Here is a 16,874-nt window from a genome sequence, read left to right as displayed (position 1 = left end):
AGGGGCAGAACTTCAATCTGTCTTTGTAACAACAGCATCCTTCACCGTTCATTTTGTGTGTCACCTTGTTTCACTGTTTTCATTACAGCCGCCGCTTCATTTTGTGGTGCGGGGTTTTTTTGCAGCTCTATGATTTAAAGAAACTTAAAATATATTTTCTCATTAAAAAACAGACAAGAAAAATGCTACTCTGCGGTGAAACAAACCTCTGCCATACTGAAGTAACGGCCGGCACTGCCTGATGGCTAGACACATTCAACCCATCTTCGAGCATACAGACGTCCGCAAGGAATCCCTCTTAGTATCTTTCAGTAATCAGGCAGATTACTGAAAGTTGGGTGGTTTTCATGTCTTCAACTTCCAGGAATTTTCCACAAAGTAGGAATAATCCTTTCTGACAGCTCTGACTCAGATGGAAAGGCAGAAGAAGTGACAGGTTTAGACGGCTTGAGAATCAAACCAGAAAGAACATACCTGCAAATGACATCAACTTCATGCATATTGAAGTAGACTATAAAAAAGTGACAGCAGAAGAAAATCATACATTGTAGGAACCCACAAATCAGGAGAACTTGATTGACAGCATAGTAACACCTACAGAATAACAGACTAGAATTGCTGGTAGAACATTTAAATATATTTAAATTAATTCCCCCATTCCCAAGAAAGCGATTATGTTGACACTGGAAGTACCTAAGATTTCAATCTGTTTTGAAACACCGAGCTGCCAATATTTTCATCTTTTCTGCAATACGACCATAAAGGAGAATTAAAATGCAACATTACTAAATGATTGCCAGTACATCATCCACACAGGAGAGAGAGATTAAAGCTGCTTTGACAACTGCAGCCCCACCCAGCTGGAAGAGAACATTGCTTATGATAAACAGCCTACTCCTGAGCAGCACTCAAGGACAGCAGCTCAGAAGGGAAAGGGTACAGACAGCTTTAATGCAGTGTAAAGGCTCTTCAGAGTGCATTTGGACAGCCAGAAGCACAGATTGCCAAGCGGTTAAAACAGGATTACTAAACCCAGAGGAATTCAGGTCATGCTATTTTTCCTTAGAAAGGGACAAAGAGACCACCTACCTGCATTGTGGTCCTCCCTTAACTGAGTAGTCTTGTCCTGTCCCATCCCTCCTTCCTCCCCTTTCTGCTCATAGCATCTGCTTATAGAGATGCACAGAGTAGCCCAAAGACCATGTCCTAGGGCTAGGAGGGAAGTCGCGGGATTTGAAAGTGTTCAGCATCTGCAAGTCAGAAGACACTGAAGAGGCAAAATAGAGAAAATATTTGATATTCACATGGAAAACTACAAATTTCAGACACAATTCAGGGAATATGTTGCAGAAGCCGAAAGATGCTAAAATCATGCCTATAAAGGCACACCCAAGTTTTGCACAGTCTCAGCATGTGGTCAAAGACAAGCTCTTTCAAGTGGTGAAGTGCTCCCTCCCTTCTGTTTCTGAGTGTCACGTTCTACATGACCTGGGAGTTGTATTATTAGCTCTTCATGATTCTGAAAATTCTCAGAGATTAGTATCTAGACAAGAGAAGAATTATTTCTTCTGTACGAATATCACTCTTTTGCTTTAAATTCAGTTTATTTGATTGATATAAAAATAAAATAAGTCACAATGGCTCAATTAAAAGCAGCCAAATATGGTGGGGGGGGGTTATGCATATGTAGTCCATGGAAGAAAAAAGAGAATAATTTAATAATGGCCAAAGCATTTGTTTGTATTCAACACAAGAGGAATTCATCAGACTTAAGTAAGCTTGAACTAAGTCACTCTGAGGATGCAGACCAACAGAAAGTTAAATTAGCTCCAGTGGGAACTAACTTCACATGCATTATTTTTCAGGATGTTTTTAAAAAAAAAAAAAATCAATAAAACTCTTGAAATGCTTTAAATACAACCGAAGACTGGCTGCAAAGTAGCTAAATCAATTTAAGAGTGGAGGTTTGTTCTGCCCTGGGAATTGCTAAATAGAAACACAAGCACCATTTAGTGGTACAAATAACAACGTCCTCCCCAGCCCAACACACACGTCCAGCCCAGGCACGTGGCTAGCAGTTCTCCCACCATCAGTACCCATAAAAACACCAGGGAGTCCTACTCTACTCAGCACCCTGTTTTCAGCACGTAGCTCTACACTTCAGAGCATGTGGAAAAGTGCCCTCTGTTAGCCAAGAGTGCAGTCACTGCTGCTCTGGCAGGAGACTGGTTTTGTGGTTTGCCCAGCGTAATTCAGCTTTCTACTCAGTTCTTCCCCAAAGTCCAAGGGAGAGTTGTCTTTTCTGCTCGCTTAAGTAAATCCAGGGCAAAGAACAATCTTTTGTTTCCCTGTTTATTAGGCAAACCAGGTACAAACCCCAAAGGATAGCCATGGGCCATACGCACACTGTCATTACATCTTTAATTAAAAACTTTACTGCAATGAACATGGGTACACGACACACGCATCAGGGCCTTGGGTACCACTGTGCGCCCAGCCCGCACACAGCTGAGCGGAGACCCTCGGAGCAGCCGTGCCAATCCCATGCAGGTTTTGGAACCAGAAAGCCACAATTTTGATTTCTTACAAAAGAGTCCAGAGATGACATGCTTCAGGAGGGGCACGGTGGCTTTGGTAAATGTGCCTCAAAGGTGATTCCTGAAATTTGCAGATCACTGACTGTGGTTTATTTTAATATAACAATCAAAGCAGCAAGTGTGATGACAGGCAATTTCATTAACAAGGTATTAAAGTGCCCTGTAGATGAAAGAGACCATTCTGCAGCAACAACTGCAGATGTTAAACCTCACCCACAGCGGCTGAATCACTGCCGAACTGCTCTGCTCAGTCTCCTTTGCTCAGTTTGGATCTTCAGATGCAAGTAGGTTCTTAGAAGGCGAGTAGCTGGTTGGCAAGCAGACAAGAGGAGCTGGCAAATGATAAGCTTGCTTGCTTTCTTGTCCTATATCAGCATATCATGAAGTGGCTGCTGACCAGTTAGTCTGAGTTCAGAGAATCTGCAGCAAAGAAAGAGTTGTAGAAACTCTTTGCTAAATAAAATTAATGAAATATTCTCATGCTAAGTCTTCCTTGTTTCCTTTTACCCAAGGAAATCATCTTGATAATTCCCAATTCATCAGCAGGATCAGAGCGTGACAACACAATTTCCCATTTGAACTCCTGTCATCTGTGATGTCAGAGTTCAGACACTCGAGTCTGTCCAGCAATACCTATGTGCTAAAATAGTGAGCTACAAAATATGAATGACGAGGGCTTTTTTCAGTAGTTTATAGCATGGATACATGGCTTCATACAACAACAAATGCAGCTAAGTTACAGTAGGGCAGATCACGCAAAAAGCATGCAGCAAGTGAGATCCTTTGATACAGATTTCCACAGGGTTTTTGGTAAGCTCTCTTAGCAAAAGTGCCTTACAAAGCTACCATGAGATAATGGAGAAGCTTTTCCATGTGAATAAATTGCCACTGGAAAGCTATGGAGCATGAACCAACAGTTCTCACAACAGAGAGAGGTCACCAGCAGAATACCACAGCGCTGGGGTCATGCTAATTGCTGTATTCATAAAAAGCTGAAAAGGAGGCGAACAGTGAAATGCAAAGTTCACATGCTATCATCCAGGGAAGCAAAGAAGAGGATTGACTATGAAGAGCTACAGGACTTCATTTCACTAAGCAATGGGCTGAGAGATCCAGGTTACTTATGTTTACGTTGACTGACAAAATGATGCATTGGGAAAACGAGGAGCTACTATTACCCACAAATGACATCTTGGGATTATAACAGATAGCTCTAAGAAGTGTTAGCTTGATATACACAGGTTATTAAGAAAAGGCAAATTCAACACTGAGAATTGTTAGAAAAGAAAGAACAAAACGTTATTATGCCAAAATGCGAATGAGGTGAAGGATTTCTATCAATGATTGTGTGTGCAGTTTTTCAACTCGTGACACATCCCTGGAGGGAAACATGAAACAGAAGTATGCAGGGAGAATTTCACTTTACTCCATGGGTCTCTCTCTCTCCTGTGTATCCGTACTCAATGACGACATTCTCTGAAGTAGAAGATTGGAGCCATAACTGGAAAACATATTATCACTAGAACATGCTTTCAGAAGTTACAACTGAGGGAACAAATGGGATAATGAGATTATTTAGATTACAAGTAGGTTATCACCAGGTATGATGCATCTCTATTTTAAGGGAAATGGTTCTGTAGCTCGGATGAAATTCTGCCTAACATTCATTCCAACAGACTAAAACGTCAAAACCACGTACCTCCAACAACTCGACCTATCCAAGCAACTGGGAACAGCAGTGCCTGCTCAGAAAAGACTTAATACTAAAGTCATTAAGAAAAAGAACCAAACAACAGGCCTGTTTTCCTTCTGCTCTTGCACAGGTAGCTCAGGTCCTGTCTGGCAAGTTCTGCTTCCAGCTCCTTTGATGAGAAGGGTTCAAGTACCAGCAGGCCATGGCTGGTAACAGAGACCCAAAAATGGCAACCTTGGAAGTACACCCATTTAGTGCTGTGTGGTACCTGCTGGAGAACTCTTTTGCTTCACATTGACCATATAGGGAATTTAAGTTAGGCACCTTAACAAATAGGTGATTTTAAGATTTCATGCCTTGACCTGTTTCAAATATGAGGCATATGTCACTGCTCAGCCATTCCTGCCACAGGAACGGGTTACTATGAAGATAAGACGTGAATTTGCAGCCCATCAGCTATCCCATGGTAATTGACTCTGCAGAGTCTTTTTGGGTGTATGCTGACAGTGCAACTCACTTCACAGCCGCTCCCTGCTTCTGTGGGACAGCAACATGAACCTAACCAGATGCACCACCTCAGCTCTTCAGCAGTTCATTCAGACATCCACCTACCTTGTACTTTGAACAGGTGCTCTTATCCTGACAACGCACCTCATCCACAGGGTCACATCTACCAGCCACCCCGAGATATTCATTTATGAACTGTTCTCTGTACAAAACTGTTCAGTTTGCTGATAGAGAGCAAATGGTGCTAAAAAATAAATTACCCGCTGCCTGCTAACAGAAACCAGTGATGACCCAGGTCATCTCAGAAACTGTAACAGTTTTTCTTAAGGAATGATTAGTTGAAAAACAATACTAAAGAGGCAATAAGTGCTATTACTAAATTCATTGTGTTGTCATCATTAGGGGAGTCAACTTTCCTGTTCTGTGCTAGTTAGATCAGTTAGCAGAAGTTCAGAAAGAGGAACGCTAACCAAAGTGTATCTGGAGCATTCCAGGGACAGACGGAGACAGCCAGAAGGCATTTCTGAGTACTCATCGCCTATGAAATTTTGGAAACCCCTTAAACCAGTCATTCAAGTTAGGTAAAGATATATGGGTTTAATCCTTCCACTCCCTCCAGCAAAGTACAAAGCACTTTGTCAGGGAGCTTTCAACTGAGGCCAAATCAGCAAGTTTGTCTGTTTTGCTCATGCAGTAACGCTGCTCTGTGCCTCCTGACAGAAGGTAAGGCTTCCCCTCGCATGTGATTCTGCTCCCCATTCAAAGCCAGTGTATTTAAGTACCGATAAAGACGAAATGTAGATTCTCTGACCTTTTGTGTTAACAGGTGCCATGGGTATAAAAATACATTGTTGGGCCAGCATTACACCAATTTATGGTATAAAAAGTAATGTCCTCTGGAACAAAATAATTTCCTTTGTCCTGTAATTACTAGAATGACACCTGCAAGAGTAAGCCCATCCCTGGTTCACACCTTCCGTGATTACCACTACCTGAAGTTTGCAAGCCTACCAAAAAGATCATTGCTTATCCTAGATTAAATCCAGAATTAAGTGCTATAAGCATAGTGCACTCAATATGACTGACTTTCACCATGTTGCCTTGGAGACCAGCAGACAAAAGTCAGAGACAGACGACCCATAGTCCTCCTCTCCTCTACCAGCCAGAGAATATTTCCCAAGAAAGCTCCAGAAGGAAAGATCAGACTCTACCTGCAAATTCTCCTCTATCTTACCTAGAAATAAAAGATTGAATAGGACTGAGACCTCCATTTCCTTTCACAAAAGCTGTAATAGTTACGGACTGAGGTCAGACTCTGTGCTGAGAATGCGCATGATGGGACACGAGTACGTGCTACAGCACATACATGACTTGCATGCATCAGCCTAGCAAAGCAACTGCGCTGCAGGGCTCCACCCTCCCCTGCTTACACTCGGCCAAAGAACAGCACAGAGGAGGCTGCACCTCGTACTAGCGAGGCACATGTATCTGTTACTGGAGATCCCCAGGTCAGAGAAAAGGGGACACACAAAGCCTGACCATCTGTATTTTTCCTGCCCAGTGACAATGTTGGGAGCACCATTTGCAGCTCAGTATTACACCACGCAAACACCTCCACAAAGATGCAGTGATCTTTAATGTGCATTTAAAGGCTTCTAGGGGAGGGGCTCTAAGAGCAGTGAAGGAATTCTTCAGAGCAGTGAAGCAAACACCACTGATGAAAGCATATACTATCATTAACAGACTTATTTACGGTGTTCAGCTCTGAAAAGCAATCTCAGGAGTTAAATGAATGGTCAACACAAGACATCCCTCAAAAAAGGAATCTTTAACTAGAGTGGCATCAGCACAGTGACTATCCCCGTGTTATCACACAGTCCCGGCAAAGCAGAAAGGGAAGTACACTAACCCAAGCAGTGACCAATCCTCCCCAGCAGGACCTTTTCATTGTGGTCAAGAACTATATTGTTCCTAAAGGTACCATAACTTGCACATTGTGAGCTGAACTAAGTGCCCTCTGGGTATCTGGCGCATGTCAAGTCATCAAAACATCTTTGTATTCTCTCAGCTGGAGCTGCGTTGAAGACAGGAGTCAAATTCAAGCAGTTGGTTTTTATTCTGTAGTTCTGCAGAATAGTCCTTTCACTGGGGTTGTCATAGCATACATGGAAAACATTTTTCAGTCACTCAGAACATGGCCTTTGTGGTTGGTTTCTATGTTGGGTTTTTTTTTTTAAACCTGTAGAAAGTAAACAATCACATTAGGGAAAAATTAAAAGGGATGAATCTGGCTGATCATTATTTCTATCAAACGACAGGAGTCAAAACCTTTTGCTTCAAAGTATTCATCCCCTCAACAACTGCAGAAAGGCATCAAGGAGACCCAACTGTAGAAGAGTTGAGGACTTACCTAGTTAGACACCCCCCTTCAACATTCGTATCAAAGACCATCTTGACCACATATTGACAATTGCCTACTATTACAGTAGTCAGCAGGATGAATTTAAATATTTCGATTTTCCAAATCAAGAAATGAAATTAATCTAAAAAATATTTTAATGTAGCAAGTTTGGCTATAGAACCAGTGCAACATAAAGAGGACACCCATTGTATAACCAACTTTACTGCTTAATCTTAACAGAGTAAGCTACAGATGCAACGGATTTACCACAAGTTATTTGGTTAAATTAAATACTGCAGTTAGGATCATGCTGTTGGTAATTGTGGCTTTACAGTACCAATGCTCAAGTTGGCTGAGTTAGTTTTACTGTAAGTAAACTGCAAGTTTACAGAGAAACAAAATAATTTAGTATAGTACGCTGTATTCTGTTTCATGCTCAGTCACAATGATAACGTCTTCAACAGATAAACAATATTTCAGCATTATGTTAATAATGCCAAAACATACAGGAATTTTAATGCCAAATTTACAACTTAATACAGTGCTTAACAAACAGATTTCTCAGGTATGGTGGCCAAGTGAGAATGCTACACAGGACTGAGAAGCATCCAAGCACTACCCAGTGCATACGAAGTGAACCACGTTGACAGGAATGCTTTACCTTTTGATGGAATTATTGTTCTAGAAGTTTGTGTCCCAAACATAATGCAAGGTAAAATGAATGTTGAATCCTTGCCTCCAACATGAAGCTAAAGGGCTACATGTTATTTACAAACTTGAACCAGTAAAACCACTTTAAGAACAGAAAAACATTGTGATCACTTGACAAACATGACAGAGCTTGATTACTGTATTATGTGAACCAGAATGGTAACGAAGTTGTAAACAAATTTTAACCAAATTAGGTTAACGCATCTATTCTTAACTCAAGAATATTGTAATTTCAGCAAACAGTGATTTTTAAAGCTAAGGACACTATCAGAGGTTTTATTTTTGTTTAAAGCCAAAACTGATAAAAATCTGGAAGCTGGCAAATAATTTTTGTTCCCTATTAGCCTTCATTAACTTCTCCATTGCGTACTTCAGCAAAATTTTCAAAATTCCTGTTTTTGTCTAATTCTGCTTCAACTTAAGTAGCTGGTAGCAAAGTTGAAGCAAACACTATCAACACTGGAAAATCCCTACTCAGAGTGGTTTGGTTTTCCACTGTTGGGGATGAGATTAGACTGCTGGCATTGTTCTACATAGAAAACAAAACAGTGAAGTATTCCTTTTTAATTTTAAAAGAAAAACTTCCTCAAAATTAAATAGGCTTTGCAAATATGCAAAGAAATATATAGGTAAATCAGATTTGAATCTGTCAATCACAGCAGTGTCCTCCTCATTCTTCCTCCCCCCCACCCGCCAAACTAACAGCATTGCCAAAGTGGCTGACGTGAAACTGATAGAATTAAATTCATTTACATGAAGTCTGGCTACAAAACAAAAAGAAACTTTGTCCCTGCCGCATCTATATTTTATTTTTCCTGCATTTTGTAATGAACTCATGCAAGCATAAAGGGGGTTCTGTTGTTTTTTTGTGTGTTTTTTTTTTTAAACAGGCGTAAGAGTTGTGCAAGACAAAACTGAACAAACTTTCGTTTCACTTCAGAAAGATTTTATATTACCAACTCATTTCTCTTCATAACTAAAGGTGATAAAAATAAATCCATAGTAATAAAATAAAAAAACCCAACCTGTAGTCAAACTGCTTTTTCAAGTATGTTTCTCCCCTCATGAAAGAATTGCATTAGCCATACTACTGATTAAAACCCACGTCACAATCATTAGGATTCAGACCATAGGTCCAGATCTCCTGGAACTGGGCTCAGCTGGATCTCCAGCTGAGTTTACACAAGACTGGAAACAGGAGGCCGATGGGTACACATGCATGCATTACACCACTCCTCAACTCCCTGATTCTGACAACATCCACTATCACACCCCCATCACATCCCCGAAACAGGAGAAATGGCACAGGAGCCACAAAGTGATCTTGGACAGGTACCATCGTTTGCTGATCAGCCAGGTGCAAATCTGGTTTGTGGTGACGGAGATGCACTTGGCAGACCTACTAGACTGGAGAATTTTGCCCACAATGTTTCTACACAGCACAGCATAAAATACATCTTAGTATTTCATCCAGTCTGGAATTCACATCTCAATCTATTGCAATTATGGAAGCCAATGAAAAGACAATGAGAGGGGTTCTACAAGAGTTGGTCCCAGCATTAAACACTAATACGCAAGAAAAATAAAAAGGGACAAGCTTCCAAGTCACTATTAGTTGTGGTGACAGGTTCAACTTTTCTTCCTTCTTAAACTCACCTCCCATTAATGCAAGAGAAAAGTGCAACTTTGCAGCATGTTTGTTCATATCAAGTTTTTCCTCAAGAACACATTTTGGAGTAACAAAATATGGTCTATAAAGTTGCAAAGTGCACAAGCTGAAGGCACAGAGTACAAACACATAGGAAAACAGATTTCAAAGTACCAAGTAACAAAAAAAAAAGAGATAAAAGAAAAATCTGGAATTTAAAACTCCCTGACAGAAGATACGTTTATATGGGACCAACTCTTAAAAGGTGACAATTTTTAAACTAATGAACAAATACTGCAAAATAATGAAACTTTATTCTTATTATTTAAGTAAAAGCTCCAGAAAATACCTTGAAGTTTAAAAACCAATACACTGACGTGTTAACTAGTTTTAAGAATGTCCTTAATATTAAGAAAAGAGTGCAAAAAAGATTCTTCCATTCTAACGCTTTTGGAAGCTGCTGATTTCGGCTGCCCATTTCCACTTTGAAAGGATTGTTTTTCAAGGTGCATTCCTCACAAAAAAAAACGCAGAACATGGACTTGTTGAGAGGCCAGACCAAGGAATCATGTCTTTCAAAGTCATCCCAATTGTAGCAGCAACTGACATTTTATTATACGAAGAAAAAAGTCCAAAACTCTTCTTTGAGGCATAGTTCGTGTCAGAGCTTGAGTATCAGCAGTTGCCAAAGGAGGCTCCGGATACCACCTGCGCTCCTCCAGTGTCTGTTCTGGCTAGGAATAGAAGCTGATCCAGTATATTCACTATCTGTACCCCCTGGAACTTGCACAAGCTGATGAGCCATCTGAAATTACATAAAAAGTTCAACAAATTCTCTCATATTAAACTTTCACCCTACATCCTTTGCCCCCCCTTCCCCCAACAACCTGAAAACCAGCATTGCCTGCAAAACGTTAACACTGTAAACTGAAGCTGATATACCAAGTAAACAGCTATTCATTCATTTCAGGTTGTAGTAAGAGTTCATCATAAAACTGCATGACATTTTATGGTAGGAAATAAAGCAAACATACTCTGCTGAAAGCATAGAGAGAAGCTTGGCAGAAAGAATACAATAAGATGAACTGAAAACAACAGCACCAGAAGAGATACTATTTCCCAATCCCCAATGCTATTTAGTGACCAGCAACCAGGACATCGTATTTAAATCCTAACCTAGAACGTATGGGACTAGATTCTCTCCTGGCCAAATATTTAATCGGCACAGAAGATGGGACCTTTGACTGACTGCACCCAAATTAGGGATGCCTGGAGTAGAGCAACCAACTGAGAATGGAAATATCATTCCTTCCTGTGCTTCTTCCCCCCCACCCCCTTAATCTATATTGGGGGAAAATAAGGGAGTTACAAAGTGAAGAACCTCATAAACACACAGCAAGAGACTTCATCTACAAATGGGAGAGAACTTCCCAAATACTGCCTTTAGTATCTCAACGCAGGTGGATCCCATGTTGTATTAGACACGTAATTGAGGGTTCCAAGTTGAAAAGCAGAACCCTTCCAAACCCTCTGCTCTGTCAACAGACAGAAACACGCATCACCAGCGGGTGCTTTACATCAGAGGTGGACTGTCTCATCATTTCATTGCCTGTTATGTGCATCCTGACCAGGCAGAGACTTCAGACAACTACGTTCTTTTTCCTTAAGACCTCAGCTGTACACTTAAATGAAGTGGAAGTACCTTGGCCTCGGTAGCTAAGATACCTTACTACCTTACAGGTGGCTGTGGGACTGTAGCACAGTTAGCCAGACTCTAGACCCAATAAGTTTGTATCATTACTTAGAATGGTAAAGGTTACACTGGCAGACAGCTAGCTACATCATGGAGGTGCAGCCTCTGACACCTCGCCACCTCCCCGAGAACCCAGAAGCCCACCGCTACCTGTATGCCCAACCCATCAGGGACTGCAGCACTCTGCAGGGCAGGGTTAGATGCATACTTACTGTAAGTTAACTCTTCTCCAGCTCTCTTGCGTGACTGGTCACCTCTAAGAAAGAAGGGGAAGAAAGGTATTTTCATTTTCAGAAAAGGAAAACAACAGTGAAATACCTCAGCACAATCATCAACTTTCACAGACTTTAGAAACAAAATGCAAACATAAGAGCAATAACACATGACTGCAGGATTCTCCATTTACTAAAACAGAAGTATAAGCTATATTTTATAGAATTAATTAGCTCATCCTTTTGTTAAAGATAGTAGGTTCTATTTTATAGGATAATTTTTTACAAAATGAAGATGAGGAAAAATTGCTCCTATGCAATGTGGTCTTAAGTCACACATAAAATTGGTTGAGAAGTTTGAATTAAGGAAAACAAACTTTATAGAACTACATGGAAAACTCTGCATCTGTCAGTCTAAAAAGGTAAGATGCTCCTGAAAACCCAACAATCGGACTCCAAACAAGTCTGTGCTGACAGCACTCCCTCTTCAAGCAGAAGATTTAAATAAATAACTAAAGTTGTATAAACACCGGTTGACATCATTGCTCCTGAAAACCCAAAGTCAAATTCCCATCTATTTGGAAAACATTTTTTTCCTTTTAGTCTTGTGCAGACAAACTCTTAAAGCTGGAAAATCTTGCTGCTTCATAAGTGTCTTGTGATGATAGATATGCTATTGAAACTGTTATATAAGGAAGAGAGATTCCAATATATTTTCATCACAATGGTTATAATTTCACGTTTATCTGCTGGAAGTTGGTAGAAATTGGGGGGGTTTCTAATAATATATTCTTCCCTGAAACCACTCTTAAGGTGACGGACCTGCTGTGTATGCCTTGATTAAGGTCTTTGACAAGAGAAATACTGCCAAGCAACTGGCTTGTGTTCCCACTTTCTGCAGCAACAGTATTTAATCGTGTTGATAAGCTGAGTATTTCAGCTAGAACCTGACATGTCATTAATGCTGAAGACACCTCACTGTGCTGTGTTCCTCATGGTTATTGTTGTAGGAAGTGCAGCAGCAAAGGCACGACCATTTTTTGGTGCAATTATAGGAGAACAGATGACATTTCATGCTAACCCGGAAGAGAACAGACTTAGCACACTCCTTGGTAAAAGAGAAAAACAACCTTTTTATACATATACACATATACATTTATATATGTAGGAATATAACCTCCAAACAATTCTGAAAGGTTATAAATAAGTATAACCTATGTTCCTGAACATAGGAAGAAGCATATTACGTCTTGAAATACATTTCAAGGCAAAATGCATTTCAAATACCACTGCAAAATGCCATGTAGCAAATTATATCACCTGTACTTCAGTTTTCTTTTACCTATGTCCTTTCAATGATGACAGGCTCTACTCTAACACTTTATATAACCTTCATGTTTACCAAACTGCACTGACTCCCTGGCAGTACAACCATATAAAATGTATTGTGCAAAACACATTCATCAGAAACTAAATGCCACCAGTCAGTTACTCCACTGCAAAGTTTTATTTTGCATTTTTATGTAATAAATTGAAAGCAGGCTACATAGAAACAGCAGTTGCACCAAAGCATGGGCTAGGGTGGGCCAATTGTCTAAACCTACAAGACATACCAAGACTCTTCACGTGGCCAATATCCAGAAGATCACATACTGCAGAAAGCCAAAAGGAACTCTTAGAAATTAGACTCCGCAAACAATATGTGACACAGAAACCTTTACTTAGTTCTACCCTGTACAACTATCCTCAAGCCTTAATCTCCTCTTTGTCCCCACCTATCACACAGGACAGAAACAGTTTCCTATGGATTTGCATTAGTTCCAGTGCTAGAGAATTACTTTTCTGCATAAAACAGGAGTTTCTAAAATATATTCTGAGGATCCCACCAAGTCTCTAACAAGAGAACACCACAGAGGCATCTAGCCTTTGCAATGGTCAGTATCCTTCCTACTACCCTTCCTAGCCTTTTATACAGCACCAGCCAAAGAACTTGACAGCCAAGCCGACAAACCTGTCTTATTTTCAGGTACCTAGGGAAAAATGGTTTTGAAACTGATTGTTTCTGTGGATATGGACTGTTACTACTATTAGAAACTTCATTTCTAACTATCTACGAAGTGTGAAACCAGTGAAACACAGTTGTAAGCAGAACTATTATAAGCCACCTACAGAATTAGTATGACTGAAAATTAGACAAAACTAAAATGTTCATTTTTTTGTTTTGTTCTGTGCATTACATTCTTTTGGACATTAGGAAGCATTTCTTTACCAGGAGGGTGGTCAAACACTAGAAAAAGCTTCCTAGAGAGGTGGTCGATGCCCCAAGCCTGTCAGTGTTTAAGAGGCATTTGGACAACGCCCTTAATAACATGCTTTAACTTGGTCAGCCCTGAATTGGTCAGGCAGTTGTACTAGATGATCGTTGTAGGTCCCTTCCTACTGAAATAGTCTATTCTATTGTCAGCATTATATGCCTACTCAGTTTCAAACAGTCTCAAACTTCTATTTCTTGGGCCAAATGCAGTTTTTCTCAGCCCAAGCTCTTACGGCTTTCTTACTCATGCTTAACTCATTCTTAACTCATGCTTATCTATCAAAAAATTCCTTTCCTCAACAGAAAGGAGTGAGTCTACGATACCATTTACATTTGGGTCAGTAGTAGAGTTTTGAAGCTCAATAATTTACCAAGCTTTGAAGACAGAGATTACCTTTGAGGAAAACTACACAAGAGTATGAAATCCACTAAACATAGTGGATTTCACTAACACTAAACATACCCACATCTAGTGGGTGTTGAAACTACAGGACCAGATTCTCAGTGTTGCACAGGTAACAGGAAAGATGAAGATGTATTCTCTTTATGCAAAAACGAACCTCTTGGGAACAAAGCACAATAGCTTCCCCAGCCTGATCTTGGCTTGTCAGACTACTGCAAAAGTGGTACACTGCTGTGGTGAAAGCACTGTGCTTCCGTCTAGGCAGTTACATAGAAGAGCATAGAGCAACAGGCACTGCCCAGAGTGAACAATATAGGTTATGAATGTTTTCTGCTGTCTCTTTTACTCTTTGGGTTTTTTCCCCCCAATGCAATATTCAGAAGAGAAATGCCTATTTAAGATAAACACCTTGACTGTATAAATAGCTCTGAAAGTGGAATAAGGAGAAGTCACCAACTGACATTTTCAGAACCATCGTGAAAAAAAGTCAGCTTATAGTAAATAAATGGCCAAAGTAAGGGCTGAACAAGAGCATGATCGTGCATCAGAAGCACAGTCAAAACACAGGGATGCATGAACTGTAAGCAATCTGTTTCACTTCCAATCATCTACTTTTTGGTACCGTCTGCAGGGCTGATAGCACTCAAAACATGTGGAAAATAAGGCCGTATTTCAGATACTGAGTTGTGAAGGTTATTTATTAACTCTTAAATTATTTCTTTAGTATTTTCAGGTGTATCCATTTTTACCATTTCAGCACTGTCCAGCACAATTACTTCTGAAGACTAATAATTATTACCTAGTAAATCCATTCTGCATAAGCTCTCTTTGAAGTTTCTGGTCTTGAGCAGCATATTCCTGAAGCTCAGATTCCACAGCAGGGGGTAGAATATTTGGGATGAATTTAGAAAATAAAGCTGGTGCCATCTGTACCCATTCTGTAAGAAGAGGGAAAGCAACAACAAAACATACAGAAGAGATCTTTTGTGAAAATTTTACTCTTTGACAAATGTAACTTTGCTCTATTTTAAATACATTTTAGGATCTTGAATTAAAAAAAAAAACAAAAACAAAAACCCCAAAACCATCCCCAAAACCCACAAAAACCAAGCCTTAAAGCAGAACAAATAATCAGCCTGTATAAATCAGATGTTTACATGTAGATAAAGGAATTACTATTTTTTTGGGCATCAACCTCATCATCAAATTGAAATTCAGTTCTTGCTGCATCTCACAGGGCCTGCTGAGTCTCTGAACACTCTCAAGGACAGGCACTGATGATCAGCAAACTCACCTTGATAATCTGATCATTCGTAACACTTTACCCTGGGAAACGTATTCACAAAACTCACACCTCTCTTCCCTCAGCCTTACTTCTAGAAAGCACAGTAATATCACCATACAACCCTTCTCCATCCCCCATTTCATATGAATTAATGCAATTCTCTCACTGGTCTTCCAAAGCTTAGATGAACACTTTTTTAATGTTCATTACATAATTTTAACCTGTATTAGTTCAGCTTCGGGATAGAAATGTGATTTAATTTCACTACACTGAACATTGCCTTACAGGAGCAAGACAGTTTACCTTAAAGCTGCTTCAAGGCTGATTATAAGAAACACAGAAGACTGAGCAAAGGATGAAAATTGGGTTTATAGCAACTGTGTAAGAAGTTCTGAGAAAAATAAATACTCCTCAAGTATTTCTGAAGCCAGACTTTCCAGAGGTTGTAGCAGTTATCTTAAACTTCATCTTTACTTGGAAAAAACAGATGCTTCTAAATATATTCACTAAGGCACATCACAAGTTTTTATTCAATTCCTACATATGTTTACTTGGTCGATACCAAGCTTCAACAGTCTTTAACCAGCAAGCTCACTAAATAATCATTACTAGCGTACAGGTGGTTTAAACAAAAACCAATGCACTAATCTCCTTCATCATAGAATCATAGAATCGTTTAGTTTGGAAAAGACCTTTAAGATCATCAAGTTCAGCCGTTAACCTAACACTGCCAAGTCCACCACTAAACCACGTCCCTAAGCACCACGTCTACATGTCTTTTAAGTACCTCCAGGGATGGTGACTCAACCACTTCCCTGGGCAGCCTGTTCTAATGCTTGACAACACTTTCCGTGAAGAAATTTTTCCTAACATCCAGTCTAAACCTCCCCTGGCGCAACTTGAGGCCGTTTCTTCTTATCCTATCGCTTGTTACCTGGGAAAAGAGACTGACACCCACCTTGCTACAACCTCCTTTCAGGTAGTTGTAGAGAGCCATGAGGCCTCCCTTCAGCCTCCTTTTCTCCAGGCCAAACAACCCCAGTTCCCTCAGCCGCTCCTCCTAAGACTTGTGCTCTAGACCCTTCACCAGCTTCGCTGCTGTTCTTTGGACGTGCTCCAGCACCTCAATGTCTTTCTTGTAGTGAGGGGCCCAAAACTGAACACAGTATTCGAGGTGCGGCCTCACCAGTGCCGAGTACAGGGGCACGATCACTTCCCTACTCCTGCTGGCCACACTAGTTCTGATACAGGCCAGGATGCCATTGGCCTTCTTGGCCACCTGGGCACACTGCCGGCTCATGTTCAGCCGGCTGTCGACCAACACCCCCAGGTCCTTTTCCGCCAGGCAGC

At 40.4% G+C, this 16,874-nt stretch overlaps 1 protein-coding gene across 1 annotated transcript in view; it reads right to left on the bottom strand.

Moving 5' to 3' along the window:
• Positions 1-8,843: 8,843 nt before the first annotated feature.
• The window catches only part of CACUL1 (CDK2-associated, cullin domain 1), a 147,481-nt gene continuing 139,450 nt past the window's right edge, over positions 8,844-16,874 (bottom strand). The window contains exons 8-10 of the mRNA XM_009326037.1: positions 15,039-15,177; positions 11,523-11,566; positions 8,844-10,362 (exon numbers count right to left, since the gene is read on the bottom strand). Coding sequence (XP_009324312.1) covers positions 10,322-10,362; positions 11,523-11,566; positions 15,039-15,177 — 224 coding nt within the window. The 3' untranslated portion in view covers positions 8,844-10,321. The remainder of the gene's footprint in view (positions 10,363-11,522; positions 11,567-15,038; positions 15,178-16,874) is intronic.

This window comes from Pygoscelis adeliae, unplaced genomic scaffold (assembly GCF_000699105.1).
Source record: "Pygoscelis adeliae isolate BGI_AS28 unplaced genomic scaffold, ASM69910v1 Scaffold4, whole genome shotgun sequence".
Lineage (NCBI taxonomy): Eukaryota > Metazoa > Chordata > Aves > Sphenisciformes > Spheniscidae > Pygoscelis > Pygoscelis adeliae.
Note: the sequence above shows the minus strand (reverse complement) of the source record. Positions and strands in the feature narration are given on the sequence as shown.